The sequence below is a fragment of the Pelophylax lessonae genome (assembly GCF_965119305.1).
Source record: "Pelophylax lessonae genome assembly, chromosome: 11".
In the NCBI taxonomy this organism is placed as follows: Eukaryota; Metazoa; Chordata; class Amphibia; order Anura; family Ranidae; genus Pelophylax; species Pelophylax lessonae.
This window is the reverse complement of record NC_138778.1, coordinates 63,347,162-63,363,722: the sequence shown is the minus strand read 5'-3', so window position 1 is coordinate 63,363,722 and position 16,561 is coordinate 63,347,162. Positions and strand designations below refer to the sequence as shown.

The 16,561-nt window shown below is 43.7% G+C and overlaps 1 protein-coding gene across 3 annotated transcripts in view; it reads left to right on the top strand.

The window, feature by feature from the left end:
• The window catches only part of SEC14L1 (SEC14 like lipid binding 1), a 141,554-nt gene that overhangs the window by 103,405 nt on the left and 21,588 nt on the right, over window positions 1–16,561 (top strand). For all 3 annotated transcript variants that reach the window (XM_082271845.1, XM_082271846.1, XM_082271847.1), the window contains exon 14: window positions 3,982–4,116. In XM_082271845.1, the coding sequence (XP_082127971.1) occupies window positions 3,982–4,116 (135 nt within the window). The remainder of the gene's footprint in view (window positions 1–3,981; window positions 4,117–16,561) is intronic.

Genomic DNA, 16,561 nt, shown 5'->3' with positions numbered 1-16,561 from the left:
ACCAGCACGGTGGGGGTTGTCCTCTTGCAGTGTTTTACACTTTTCGTGGAGAACCCCTGGTGACTCATGGAGTCTTTGGAGCACATCTTCCCACCTGATCCCCTCTCTGAGACATCCATCCATCCTCACCCGTATCGGGTCCTACTACAAGATTACGTTTCGCTCTTGTCCCCCGGCAAGGTTCTTTCCTTCCAACTTGCGCCTGTCCTGGACCGCTTACAGGGTCTGTTTGGTGCGGTACAAGACCTGTTACTTCAAGGCGTGATTGTCCCAGTTCCAACATCAGAATGTTTTCATGGTTTTTATTAAAACCTGTTTACAGTCCTCAGGAAGGAAGGCAGGGTGCATCCAATCCTGGTCCTCAAATGGAGTCCATTCACAGGTGGGTGGCATCCCTGCATCAGGGGGATTTTCTTGCCTCTACCGACATCAAGGATATTTACCTGCACATCCTCCGCTTGGCCGTGGGAGGAGGAGCATTATCCATTTGTGGCGTTACCCTTCAGTCTCGCCTCTTCTCCTCAGGTCTTCACAAAAGTGTTAGCCCAGGTGCTGGCATTGTTGCGCCAACGGGGGGATCGTGGTCCTGGGCTACTTGGATGACCTCCTTCTGCGAGTGGAGTCTCCTACTGCTCTGGTGGAAAACCTGAAAATCACTATACGAATTCCGAGGGAGTTCGGCTGGATTCTGAATTTTCAGAAGTCTGCTCTGGTTCCGTCCACAAAGCTGGACTATCTGGATCTGACTCTGGTGTCTACCTTTTTGAGGCGGTTCCATTTGCACAGTTCCATACTATGTCCCTGCAAAGGAAGATTCTGGCCAAATGGGACAAGACTCTGCAGTCTCTGGACAATCCGATCCTGCTGAGCCAGGGAAAGAGGGAGTCCCTGATATAGTTGCTTAGTTCTCCGGTGATTTGGCTGGGCAAATCCTTCCTCCCCTTGTATTGGACTGTGGTCACCATGGATGCCAGCCTGTCCGCCTGGGAAGGCGTCCTCCGCAAATATTCTGCTCTGAGTAGAAATTGGCTTTGAGTACCATCAAGGGCCAGGTGTCGCCCTTGGTGGTCTTCTTTCGACGACCCTTTGCAACGCACTCCCTGGTGCGTACCTTTTTTGATTAGGGGGTTCAACATTTGACTCCTCCAGCACGGTCCCCGCTACCACCTTGGGATCTCAACTTGGTGCTTTCAGTCCTTCAGAAGCCTCCCTTTGAAAATATTCTGGAGATTCCCCTGTTTACGCTGTTCCGAAATGTAGCTTTTTTTGTGGAAATCACCTCTGCACAGGGTGTTGGAATTGGCGGCATTATCTTGTCACGTTGTATGCCCTGAATGTGGTTCGGTCAAGTCGGGTGTACCTGGCAGCTATGGAGTCCTTTAGGAGGTCAGACTCACTATTTTGTTCTTACGGATGGGCCTCAAAAAGGATTGTCTGTTTATTCTGCGACCATTTCCAGATGAATTAGACAGACGGTGACTTGGGCCTAATCAATCAAGGGTCAAGTTCCTATTTTCCCTGTCAAGGCGCACTCTACTTGGGTGTTCAGTGCTTCCTGGGCCCTCTGTCATCAGGTGCCAGTGATGCAGGTTTGCAAGGTGGCCACTTGGCCGTTGGTTAACACTTTCACAAAATTCTATGAAGTGGATGTGTTGGCATATGCAGATGCTTCTTTTTGCCGCTCCTGTTACCTGGTTGGCTACCTTTTTTGGCCTTAGGAATTTTTTCTTGCTGTTCCTATCCCTCATGTTTGACACTGTTTTGGGACCTCCCAATGGACCAGAAGATCAGGAGCTGTGTCCGTCAAAACGTAAACGAAAGAGAAAATGGGATTTTTGACTTACTGTAAATTCCATTTCTCGGATGTTCATTGGCTGACACAGCACCCACCCCTCTGTGGAGTTGTAATACTTCTGACACTGCTTGTGACAAAATGAGTACCGATGACAGAGAGGGGGAGTATACCTCTTGGGACTACCCATAGGCATAGTCAGTCTTTTTTTTTTTTTTTTTTTTCCTGCCTAGTATCCTACCCCTGTAAGGGGCAGTATAGCCCAATTTTCAAGAAGATCAGGAGGTGTGTCCGTCAATGAACATCAGAGAAATGGATTTTGCGGTAAGTCAAAAATCCCATTTTTTGCAAAGTATTGTGGGAAAAAATTACAACTTACAAAAAAGTCAATATGCCTCTTACTAAATACCTTGGACTTTCTACTTTCCAAAAAGGGGTAATTTGGGGGGCTATTTGTACTGTTCTGGCTTGTTATGGCACGTATACACGGTCTGAAAAGACGACGACAGATTTTTCTTTTTTTTTTTTTTTGCATTGCCACCATGTTTTAGAAGGGAAAATAATATATGCTGATTTTGAGATGGTTAAAACATGGAGCATTAGTTTTAACATATTATTCATGTTAGGGCTGAACGATAGTCGATATGATATCGACTATCGTTCTGCGTGCGTGGGCGATATTCATATCGCTGAAGACACAATATTTTAGGCAGGGAGAAGTCGGGACTCGGGGGGAGGAGAAGGACTCACAGTGCCGACACATCCGTCCCACACGTTCAGCGGTGAGCAGCGCGCCGTGAGCAGCTGCACAGCTAACCAATCACGCGTGCCTGCACACCTGATTGGTTTGCTGTGCCGCTACTCACGGCGTGATTGGTTCGCTGTGCCGGTGAAGAAAACTAGCTGCAGGGCGGCAGACTGAACGTGTGGGCTGCACGGAAGTCGAGCGAGTCACTGGCTGTGTTCTTCTACCGGCTCCTAGTCCTCCTACCACCACTGTGAGTCCCGAGAGTGAGATTGTGATGGGAATAATCCACAATTCCACACTGACTGTCACTGTGTGAGTACAATACCATTATTAACCCTGGCCTGCCCTGTATCTGCAATTACAATCAGAAGGCTGTGCTGCTGCCTGCATGCCCTGCTGCAATACTTCATGATTTCCAGCCATTCCCAGCATCCTTCCCTACAGTAACATTAACCCTGGCTGTCCCGGACTCCCAGTGCAGTATATCATATATACAATCAGAAGAAGGGCTGCTGCAAAACTCATCCCATTCCTACAGTAACATTAACCCTGGCTGTCCCAGGTGTCCCTTGTACAATCAGAAGGCTGCACTACTTCCCTACCCTACAGTAGGACGGGTCTCTCAATATCGCAATATATATCGTTGAAAAAAAAAATATCTCAATATATTTTTTTTTCCAATATCGTGCAGCCCTAATTCATGTACAGGTCATTCACAGAGAGGGGAGGAGGTGAAAGAGTTCATGTGCTGGATAAGAGAGGTTAATGTTAATATACACTTTAGAGACCGCATGGGGAAAAGATGTACAGCTCACCACATTAATTAAAACCCCCCACCTTGAATCTGCTGCCTGCAATCCCTTCTTTCATTTATTGCATTTTCCTTCCTCCAATGTGAGAGGAAGCCGAGGGCTTTCAAATGTACACAGTATTAGTGTTTACATTTGTGATTGGCCCAGCTGCCCGCTGATTGGCTATGCAATTTGCCAGTTATCTGGGCTGACTGACAGCTTGATCATCAGCATTGGTTGCATACACCATTAATAAGCAGAGCACTGTTTTAAAGCTGTGCTTGAGAAAAGCCCTCAGTCTTCCATGCCTGACCATACGGCCGTAGTAAAGTGGTTAATGATGCTTTACCTTGTTGTAAACGAATAAATGGAGCAGACATTGCAGAATTTGAAGGGTGCATTTATTATTGACAAAATCACCTTGTACCATTGACACATGATCTGGTTGTGTGTCGTATAATAAATCATTGACAAAAAGTATGTACAGTATTTGAGAGTGAATATGTATTTTCCATAGTTCATGCTGTCTTTTGTTAAAAGTTCAGTGTCTGAAGAAAAAACTGAAGAAAAATCTGTGTATCTTAGAATACTGTCATTGCATGGCATTTTGCAGCATATTTACATGTATTGGTTTGTGTACTGTGTTTCAGTGCGAGGTTCCAGAGGGTGGGCTGGTTCCCAAAGCTCTGTACCGGACTCCAGAGGAACTGGAAAATGAGGATATCAAACTGTGGACCGAGACCATCTACCAGTCGGCCAGCGTGTTTAAGGGTGCCCCACATGAGGTATAATCAGTGAAAGCTTTCCACTAATATATTGTGCTCCTTCATGACCAGGAATCCTAATCTGGTAGTTACCACTTCTTTGCAGGAGGGGCTTGCCCCTAAACCACAGAAGACTCAATCGTGTGTGTGTGTGTGTGTAGAGTGTGTGTGTATATATATATATATATATATATATATATATATATATATATATATATATATATATATGTATGTGTGTGTGTGTGTATGTGTATATATATATATATATATATATATATATAGTGCCTTGCGAAAGTATTGCCCCCTTGAACTTTGCGACCGTTTGCCACATTTCAGGCTTCAAACTTAAAGATATAAAACTGTAATTTTTTGTGAAGAATCAACAAGTGGAACAAAATTTATTGGATATTTCAAACTTTTTAAACAAAAAACTGAAAAATTGGGCGTGCAAAATTATTCAACCCCCTTAAGTTAATACTTTGTAGCGCCACCTTTTGCTGCGATTACAGCTGTAAGTCGCTTGGGGTATGTCTCTATTTGCACATCGAGAGACTGAAATTTTTGCCCATTCCTCCTTTCAAAACAGCTCGAGCTCAGTGAGGTTGGATGGAGAGCGTTTGTGAACAGCAGTTTTCAGTTCTTTCCACAGATTCTCTATTGGATTCAGGTCTGGACTTTGACTTGGCCATTCTAACGCCTGGATATGTTTATTTGTGAACCATTCCATTGTAGATTTTGCTTTGTTTTGGATCATTGTCTTGTTGGAAGACAAATCTCTGTCCCAGTCTCAGATATTTTGCAGACTCCATCAGGTTTTCTTCCAGAATGGTCCTGTATTTGGCTCCATCCATCTTCCCATCAATTTTAATCATCTTCCCTGTCCCTGCTGAAGAAAAACAGGCCCAAACCATGATGCTGCCACCACCATGTTTGACAGTGGGGATGGTGTGTTCAGGGTGATGAGCTGTGTTGCTTTTACGCCAAATATAACGTTTTGCATTGTTGTCAAAAAGTTCGATTTTTGGTTTCATCTGACCAGAGCACCTTCTTCCACATGTTTGGTGTGTCTCCCAGGTGGCTTGTGGCAAACTTTAAACGACACTTCTTATGGATATCTTTAAGAAATGGCTTTCTTCTTGACACTCTTCCATAAAGGCCAGATTTGTGCAGTATACGACTGATTGTTGTCCTATGGACAGAGTCTCCCACCTCAGCTGTAGATCTCTATAGTTAATCCAGAGCAGACTTGTATAAAGTACTCAAAATTTCTACTTGAGTAAAAGTACAAGTACTCGATCAAAAAGTTACTTAAGTAGAAGTGGAAGTGCTCACAGAAAAAGTTACTTAAGTGGAAGTACAAAAGTATTCAACATTTTTTTTACTTAAGTATTGCAAGTAGTTTTTTCAAAAAAATTGCTACTTAAGTAGAAAAAGTAAAAAGTACCAGTAGTTTTGAAAAAAAAATTCTACTCAAGTACTGAAAGTAGAAGTAGAAGTACTGTGTTATGTAGTTATTAAAGAAAGAAGTCAAAAGTTTGAACATAATATTTGTTTTTATTACTTCAAATGATTTATTCAAATGATTAACCTAAAGGACAATCACAATTCCTTAGGCTGTAACTTTTTATAAACAAAAACAGATAAAGTCCCTCCCTTCCCCTTTTAAAGCATCCCTCCTTCTCTTCCCTGCCTGTTTTTTTTTTCTCCACAGCTTATTGGTGCACAAAATCATATATAAACCAATGTGATATACAACAATATATTCCAATAATGAAATAAAGGAAGAGTGTATGAAATCTAAGTCAATAAAAAGTTCAAAATATTGTGAATCTTCAAATATATATCATATTCATATGTGACAAAAGATGAATATAATTTCATATCTGCTGTTAATGGGAAAGAAAGAAGTGAACCTCCCAGCCAGGGCCGGCCTTAGGTGTTCAAGCGGCCTGTGCGAGCTGATCCTGTGGCGCCCCCACCAGCGCCCTGCACATTTTTTCTTGCACTTCATTTGACTTTTCTTTTTTATGATCACTACAAACTTGGCCCCCCTTACATTAGAGACCCCCCTTACATCAGAGACCCCCCAACGGAGCCCCCCTTACAACAGAAACCCCCCAACGGAGCCCCCTTACAACAGAGAGTTCAGAAACCCCCCATAGAGGCCCCACTTACATCAGAGACCCCCCACACAGATCACCCTTACAGCAGAGACCCCCCAGCCCACACAAAGAGCCCCCTTTACATCAGAGACCCCAACACAGAGCCCCCTTACATCAGAGACCATCCCCACACAAAGCCCCTTACTTTAGAGACCCCTCACACAAAGCCCCCCTTACATCAGAGACCCCAATACAGAACCCCCTTACATCAGAGACCATCCCCACAGAGCCACCCTTACATCAGAGCCCCCCATAGAGCCCCCCACAGAGCTCCCCTTACATCAGAGCCCCTCCACACAGAGCTCCCCTTACATCAGAGCCCCCCACATCAGAGCCCTCCCACACAGAGTCCCCCTTACATCAGAGACCCTCCACACAGAGCCCCCTTACAGAGACCCCCACACATCAGGGACCCCAACACAGAGCCCCCTTACATCAGAGACCATGCCCACACAAAGCCCCCTTACTTTAGAGACCCCTCACATAAAGCCCCCCTTACATCAGAGACCCCAATACAGAGCCCCCTTACATCAGAGACCATCCCCACAGAGCCACCCTTACATCAGAGCCCCCCACAGAGCTCCCCTTACATCAGAGCCCCCCACATCAGAGCTCTACCACACAGAGTCCCCCTTACATCAGAGACCCCCCACACAGAGCCCCCTTACATCAGAGACCCCCACACATCAGAGACCCCCACACAGAGCCTCCTTACATCAGAGACCCCCACACAGAGCCCCCTTACACCAGAGACCCCAGGCCCCCACACAGAGCCCCCTTACATCAAAGACCCCCCACACAGCGCCCCCTTACATCAGAGACCCCCCACACAAAGCCCCCTTTACATCAGAGACCCCCCACATCAGAGACCCACCACACAGAGCCCCCTTACATCAGAGACCCCCACACATCAGAGACCCCCCACACAAAGCCCCCTTTACATCAGAGACCCCCCACACAGAGCCCCCCTTACATCAGAGACCCCCCACACAGAGCCCCCTTACATCAGAGACCCCCCACACCAAAGACCCCCCCACACAAAGCCCCCTTTACATCCGAGACCCCCACACAGAGCCCCCCCCTTACATTTGATGCAGGAGAGAGTTTACTTACCTTAGTATGGAGGCTTACCACGAGAAGGGGCGGGAGGAGGAGGAGGAGAAGGGGCGGGAGGAGGGGGAGCCGACGATCTCTCCTCTGGCGTCCCTGGCCTGGAGAGGAGGGGATCTGTCAGTGGCGGGCACTCAGCCCTGCAGCTATAGAAGACACAGGCACAGCCGCACAGTGGAAGGTAAGCGGCGGTCGTGGCCTGTGTTAACTCTCTCCATGCCGCGGTCGCCGCTTACCTCCCACTGTGCTGCCTGATCATGTACGAGCTGCGATGGCCGCACGGCGCCCCTTTTGCCCATGGCGCCCTGTGCGGCCGCACAGCTCGCACACCCCAAAGGCCGGCCCTGCTCCCAACCAAGGAGAGTCACAAGCGTACATAGACATTTTTTCTGGTAAGAGGCTGATTTTGTTTTTTTCACTGAAAGTTAAGAGCACAGGTTTTGCAATTTTGTTTCACTGGATCTATTTTGGATATTATTTTGCACTTACCTTCATCTGCCGGGTAAGGGGGAAATCCACAAGGTGGTGGGAGTCTGCACCTATTTGGAATAGGTCCTGTTTGATTCCTGCACCTTTGAAAATATATTCATCTTGTTTTGTCACATATTTCAAGATTCACAATATTTTGGACTTTCATTTCATACACTGTTCCATTATTGGAATATATTGTATATTGCTTTATATACGATTTAGTGCACCATATATTTAATTTATCACAGATTCATTTATTTTTGTCCTGGTTGCAGCTTTTTTACATATCAGCATCAGCAGCCAGCAGCGCACCCTTAATATTCACATTTATTTCTCCACAGCTTATTCCCTGCAGTGTGCATAAAGCAGTCATTTTTGGAAGTTACGCATTTTCTTTTCATCCTCAACTTGTTAGGGCAACTAAAAGATCTCAAAGGCCAGTAGGCCACATTCAAGTATTTCTTATGCAACAACAAAAGTGATTAGAGCAAAACATTGAGCTTAAACAAAAGCAGATCAAATATGCCCCTTTAAAGCATCCCTACCCTCTCTTCCCTGCTTGTGTTTTTTTTCTCCACAGCTTATTCCCTTCTTAAATATATTTATATGACTGCTTAATGCATACCAGTTTAAGTTAGAAATCTTTGGTTTATCCTCAAAAGTAGTTGGTTTTCAAAATTGGAACTAGTCAGTCTCGCTCTTCTAGGGCTAAAGACTAATCCTGCAATACTAAAAAGCCTCTCGCAGGCTGCTGATGCTGGAAGAGGTGTGTTTAACTTAACAGACAACTTGCACACAGCTGGAAAAGACTTGAGCAAGTCCATGTTATCTGCTGAACATGACAAGTACGCATCTAGCTGTTTGGCACTGTCTTGTGCCTTCGAACCCTGCATGCCAGAAAAGAAGTCGTCTTCATCAGATGAGCTGGACCTGTTGACCTCTGTACAGTGCAACGAGGGGTCTTCAATACTTCGTTTGATATATTCCATTCCTGAAATATAAGAGTGTGTTAGCTTAGCTAGCTGTTCATTTTATTCAATTGTATATGGTAGAAAATTAGACTATTAGTCAAAATAATGAAATCAAAGTGCTGACAACAAAGCATCTCAACTTGTCTGCATCAAGTGGTCTACTCTTCGCGCACTCCTCCTCATGAATGAGATGCATGGTTGGTTGTATGAAGTTAGGCCTAAGGGGTTTTGCAAGTAATTGCAGAGAAGTACTAAAGCAGAATACATGAAGGATCTTTGGTTATGGGGTTTCTTGCTTAAGTTTGATTTATATAGAATTATTGTGGAACTTATACAATAATAAGAGTTTCAACCCATGAAAGTAAACACAGATTTGACATGATGACATTGTCGGTAGATGATTTTAATGGAAATAATAGTGGCGACTTTATAATTCAAATAATTCCCTTAAACAAAAAGCCTTTTGCAGCATTTACAGCCTGGTGGCAGACCTTAGACAGGAAGGCTTGGCTGCCAGTGCCATGATACTGCTATGCTAAAGAGGAAGTCTCCCATACTACCACATCATTTCTCACTCTAACATCATAATGCCCTGGTATGTTTGCAATATCTTCTATGCAGGACAAGCTCATGTGTGTTTGTTTTCATATAAAAAAAAAAAATTAAAAGTAATCCCGCAATATTTGAGCTGTACTGCTGTGAATTTGTGATTGCACAAAAAATACACAATAATTCACCCATACTACACTATATATCTTACCCATTTTGATAGTCTCATCCTCCTGTGTCCAATTTGTCCTGAATTTTGGAAGCAGAATAGCAGCGGCCACCAGCTCTGGGTCTTCCATCATAGGGCCAAAGCGATTCTGAATGCCCACCTGCAAGGCATCCACAAGCGGCTTGCAATACTTCAGAGGCATCTTGATCCTGTTCAGCTTGATTTTCAGGAGCTTGACGGTTGGGAGCAGCCACCCCATCTGGACATTGGTTTCAGCTTGCAAAATGTTAGTTGCTTGGGCGACTGGAGACATGACAGCAGAATACTCAGACAAGAATGCGAGTTCAGCTGGATTAAACCTATGAAGAAGACAAGAACATATAAACAATAAGAAACAAAAAACAGCATTGCTACATGATTGGATGTGGTGATTATCATGCAATGAATTTGGTACATCGTTCAATGTTAACCATTCAATTAAATGTTGTACAAGTAGACAATATGGACCAGAATTGAGTTTGAACAGAAAGAGTACCATAAACCATTTTTAAACTTACATTGGAACCTTCAAATCTGTGCAGAAAACTCTCATTGTTGCCTCTCCCTTTTCTTTCACTATCCTGAGCAGTCTCTCCACAGCCATGAAGACAGAGTTCCACCTTGTTGCATTTGGTCGCACGAGCTGGAGGGAGCAAGCATCTTCCACAATTTCAGCTGCTGTTGAGGATCTTGAACACTTATTCCAAAGTGCATTGCACTTGGCAAATGTTGAGTAGTATAATTTCTTGTACGCCTCATTGGACACTGCTTTGCTGGCATCGGCAGTGGCTATTAGGTTAAGAATGTGGCATGCACACCGCTGGTGCTTCGGGAGCTGGAACTCAAAACCATCATCCTCATCCAAAAGTGAAGATACATCGACAAACTCGACCTCCTCCTCATCTTTGTCTGCTTCTTCCTCCTCCTCCTCCTCCACCTCAACTAGAGCACCAGCATTTCCATCTTCACCGAAGAGTTTGAAGGCTTTAATGAAGTTGGAGCCATTGTCCGTGGTTGTTCTGACTATCTTCCCTCGAATGTCATACTCAGCATGGATATCATTAAGTGCATTTGCCAGAAGGTCAAAAGTGTGAGAGCCTCTTAATCTTTTACAGGCCAGGGCCACTGAGCACCTTTTTAAACTTTCCGGGTCCAGCCAGTGAGCTGTGACCCCAATGAAACTACGCCGCCTGGCTGACCAGCAGTCAGTGGTTGTCGCGATGTGGTCAACAGTTTGCATGGCCTCAATAATCTTGATCTTCATCTGTTTGGCAGCATCATCAATCATAGATGTGAGTGTGATTCTTGTCATTATTTTGGTATTTGGTACCAGGTCTAACACAAAATCGCGGAAAGCTGCTTGCTCTACAATGTTGAAAGGCTGAAGTCCTCGGACAACATACTTCATGATTGCCTTGTCAATGGATCTCTGAGGCATTGTGCTCCAGCTACCCATTAATGTCGGCTGCTTGATGGAAGGGGAGGGAATCGGTGTCTTCTTCTTTCGCTTTGCAGATGTGAGTTCCTCGTATCTATTCAAGTGGCAGTCATGCTTGCTCTGAAAAGAGACCAAAAAATATATTGTTTTACCTTCACAGAATTATAAAGTTTTACGTGACTGAGCAACATAGCTAGGTGAGTGTATAACCCACACTATTAATAAAAAGCAAAAATAATTCAATTAAAGTCAGTTATACTTATCCACCATAATTCTATATACAAAAAACTAAGCAAGAAACCCCCATAAGCAAAGATCCTTCATGGATTCTGCTTTAGTACTTCTCTGCATTCTTGCTGCAAAACCCTGTAGGCCTAACACTTGATACAACAAGCATGGTTCATGATGAGAAACATGAGTGCGCGAAGAAGACCACTTGAGATGCATGCAGAGCAGACAATTTGAGATGCTTTGTTTGTTGTCAGTCAGCACTCAGCACTTTGATTTCATCACCAAAAGTTTATTTTGACTAATAGTCTAATTTTCTACCATATAATTGAATAAAATTAACAGCTAGCCAACTTACTTTGCACTTTTTTTCCTGTTTTCACCTCACTCCAGTCTAAACTAGGCTAAAATATTTTTTAGGGAATTTTTCTACACATTGTCATATATAATTTTATATATAATTTTATAAATAACCTGAAATTACTGCAGTACACCAAGTTAAATCCTAGTACTAATTGGGGTGTCATAATGACAAATACCCAATAAAGAAGTACCTAGGTCCTAAAATCAATTGTAGAAAGGAAAAGGGAGGAGGAGGCATGAGGACTTTCTGGGTACACTAAGGCTACATTATGTTAAAAAATCATATAAGTTTATTTGGTCACTCTCACTCACAACAATATATTAAGAAAGTTCAGAAAGAGTGAGTAAGACACAAACAAGGTGTCTAAAAACAACACATATGAAGGAATACTCTCATGATACCACAAGGACACAGTGCCTAATGTGTAGATTTCTTGCCCAACATGTTTTGCGGTATCTTGTCCACTTCGTATAGGGGTCTTATGTTAACAGAGAGTTCCTAAACATCTAAAGAGAGAGCTAGTTGCATAATGCATTCAAATAAATCTATCAAAGAAATAGATAAGTTAGAGAAAAATAATATAACAACAATATATCAAAAAGCCACTCGCCAAAAGAAGGTCAGGCATCAAGCATGCATAGCACTGCTATGCTTGACGCCTTTACATTACTTCTCTGACCTTCTTTTGGTCAGTGGCTTTTTGATTTGTTCTTATATTATTTTTCTAACTTATCTATTTCTTTGATAGATAGATTTATTTATAGCAGCAATAACATGACATCATTTATACATACATAGCTGGTGATGACATTCCTGCGAAGGAAGGTGGCCCCACGACGACGACTTAGCCAAGAAGATGGTCCAGGCCGGGCAGGAGGGGGAGGCAACCACCAAAACTGAGCGGAAACGCCTCCTAGACGGACATGGGAGTCCTATGTTGGAGTAAGAAATGGACAAATGGCAGTCAGAAAGTAACTAAGCATATTGGAAAAGTGTTACTAAATATGCATTTAATCGATTCAAAACATATATATTAAAATGTGCAGTGCTGCACAGTCTGCACTCTGCAGACATCAAACAATTGTAAAATTAAAAGGGAATAAGGGATATAAGGACCAGGACCAGGAGAGAGAGAACTTTCCTCCATATTGTAAAAATAAATAGAAAGATATGTTCATCATGATCATTATGTTTGCCTCGCATCCCTTGCTAAACAAAAGCAGGTGCAAGCAGAAAAATATATGTATATATATATTATTTTTACACACACAGTAAAAAAGTACTGTTATATAATAATATCAGCAGACAGTCCAGTCAGCAGCACTCAGTCAGACTCAGGCTCAGCACACTGCAGACAAAGAGACTCACCAGGGCAGGGAAGGAAGGAGAGAGCCAAAGAGAGGTGCCTCAAAAAAAAACTGGTCAATTAGAAAAGGAAGACCAGCAGCAGGTCACAAACAGAAAAACACACACTGTGGAAGCCACGGACGGCCCGGACGGGACCACATGGTCAGACTACCATGCTGGGCTCACTGCAAAGAAAAGAGAGTCATATAAAAGTTAATTAAATGAGCCACAAGAAAGAGAGTGCCTGACATCATGATAGATAAGATAGGATAGCAAGAGTGTGGACCCCGTCACCCCGAATGCATTTTTTACCAAGTAGTTTAACCTCCTCCGTCCTGGCCTGGGCCGTCCGTGGAGCCTGCTGTGCTAATGTCTGTGTAGTCGTGGCCGAGGCTGGCTGACAGGCATCTGCCGACATTTTATAGGACTCCGAGTCCTGTCCGGCCGCTCACGCCCATCGGCGTGTGACGCGGCCGGACCCGGACCCATAATGCGCATGCGCAGATGGCTAGCGCAGCTGACTGTCTGTACGACGGCAGGCGGGGAGGCAGATGATGGACATCTCCACACCCCCCGCCCAGCCAAACAGCACCCGGAAATTCGGAATGGAGAGCCATTCCGGCCGGGTTATTATGGTTATGGGCGCATCTGACCAGTCACACTCACCAGCGCTGCGTAACGTAACCATATAGCAGCCATGATGGAAAGGGGAAACAAGACACAAGACAGTACTTAACTTAATAACTAGTTACTTAACATATATTTTTCTGCTTGCACCTGTTTTGTTTAACAAGGGATGATCAACTGCAAATAGAGGCAAATGAATTGAATATGAATATATATCATGAACATATCTTTCTATTTTGGAGGAAAGTTCTCTTTCTCTCCTGGTCCTGGACTGGTCCTATGATCCCTTAACATTACAAGTTTGATACACTTTAATATAGGTGTTTTAATTATTAAATCATTAAATGCAACACATTTCCAATATTATGCTTTAGTTACTGTACCGTCCATTTCAGTCCAACATACATAGGACCATCAAGCTATAATGATGACAGTATAAATAAAATAAATGATGTTATGCTATGCTTTACTTTACATTACCAGGCTGAACGGCTCTGACCTTCTTTTTGGTCAGTGGCTTTTTTGATATATTGCTCTCTTATATTATTTTTCTAACTTATCTATATTCCTTTGATAGATCTTTGCTTTGAATGCAAGCTCTCTGTTTAGATGTTTAGGAAGGACGTAGGAGGAAAAAGTCTCTGTTAACATGATAAGACCCCTTGGCCCTTACGAAGCGGAAGCGGAGAAGATACCGCGAAACATGTTGGGCAATGCCAATGCCAATAGGCAGCAACAGGGCAAGAAATCTACACATAGGCACTCCACTGTGTGTCCCTTTGTGGTAGTCATGATGAAAGTATTCCATTCCTTCATTTATCTGTGTTGTTTTTAGACGCCTTGTTGTTTGTGTCTTTATATATGAACTTTTTTAATGTGACCAAAAAAACTTGTATGATTTTTTTAACATAATGTAAGATTAAATCTTACTGGATGGGTCAAAAACACGATTCAACGCTGCGTCATAGCCTTTATGAAATTTATGACAGCTAGTTAACGCGTTAACGTTAAGCATGTCGCTAACTCGCTAATCGCTACGCTAAAGGGCTTACAGTTACAGCTGATAGCACAAGCTGGTGTGATTTTGATATTTGTAAAAAATTGTAACTTACCTTGATATGTTTCTTCAAATTCGACGGTGAATTTTTGAAGGCCAGTATTTCACAACCTTTCGGGCGGCAGAGTAAGCACCTCATTCTATATGACTTGTCTTTCACACCGACATATGAGAACATCGACTCTAAGTAGGGCCAGGGGTGGTCTCCTTCATGAGCTTCCTCACTCTCACAGCCAGGCAGATCACTTGAAGTTGAAGGGCCAGGGGTGGAAGGTGGTGTTTTTGGTTCGTCCATCTTTTCAGCTGAGGCAGAATGAGCATGCGCAGTCTAATCACGGAATCCGCGGATTGATTTGATTCGCTTGATGATGGATGATGATGTGCCAGGCCAGCTTCACAATCACAAACCTTAACCTACAACGCTTAAAAAGTGAAAAATGCATCAAAAACTACTAACAAAGTGGCTGTGCTAAAAATGCTAATAAAGTACCTGCAAATGCAATTATATAATAATAATATATATTCTTCTTGTATTCAAAATCAGATTAATCGTCCACAGTATCAAAAATAAAGTGACATGTCTGTGCTAAATGCAGTGCAAATTATTCCCACAATGTAAATTTAATTCATATAAAATATATTATATGACAATACCACAATAAAATAAGTTGTGATTGTGAATAAGTTAGGTGCAAGATTAAGTGTGTAAACTAAACTTTATAAGGAAAAGTCCATAACTGAATTCCAGTGTGCAATCTAAGAAGTGCTGTCACTTGCTGTCAGATGCTTCCACCTTTCTTCTGTGATCTGCTCAAGTAAAGTGGTGGACTGGATAGCCTCTCTCAGTCTCACCTTAGGAGCAGCACTGGCACTGCACTGGTTCAAAAACCTGTCTATATATATTATTTTCATTATAAGAACTTGTCAGAACATGCTTCCACCACCTGTCCTGAGTCCTGACTCCTTCACACTAGTGCTCATTTGCTTTGCTCAAGTCAAGTGCCTGTGCCACTGCCAGTGGCCACTGCAGTGCGGGCACAGCCGCACAGGCAGAGGCAGGCCGCAGGAAGCACAGGCACCAGTCCACCTCACCCACACACACAACAACACTTATGGTCCAGGTGAGTCCATGGACCATGGATGATCGGATAAATAATCATCATAGCCATCACCGTCATCTTGGTTCAAAAAAGCCACCCAGCCGCCCATGACCCGGGCCGGCCCAGGCCGTGCCCGTGTGTGTGTGTATATTAATATAATATATATATTTTATATTGATATTTGATTCTCAAATGGCACATTGCCATGGTGGCAGATGGCAAGGATTAGGCCCTCTCAGTCTCTCCACGGTCCACCTCACTCACCTCATAGAAGAAGAAGATGAGAGAGATGCCAAAGAAAATGCTCCGAGTCCTGCTCCCGCGTCACAACTCCTCTCAGACTCAGTAAGGGCCCTAAGGGGTGGAGTCTGAGTGACACATCACGTTTAGAGGCGGAGAGACCTCAAGCGGGAAGTGGCAGCACGGCTCCTCCAGTGCGGTCTCTTAACTTGATGATCATGATGACGACAGTGATTCCGCGGGCCGCGGCGCGAGCGAAGCTGTGGGATTGATTGAATTGAGTTGTGCTGCCTGCTACACGCTACTACCTACTACTACTACTACTAAATTGTGAGTCAGTATGTATATTTATTTCATTTTTATATATAAAAGCGGACCGGTATTGTTGAGCTGAGCACTACACTAGATCTCCTGGCTGTCACTTTGTCACATGTTGGGAAATCACAGTGGCTCGGCTCCAGAAATGGCGGGTGTCCCCGTCATCCTGCCAGGGCCGCCAAGAAGTTCATCACCTAAAGCAATCTTATCTTACACACTTCAACTTGTTGCACGCACCTGACCTGACCCTAAGTCACCTAACTTATTATTTCATAA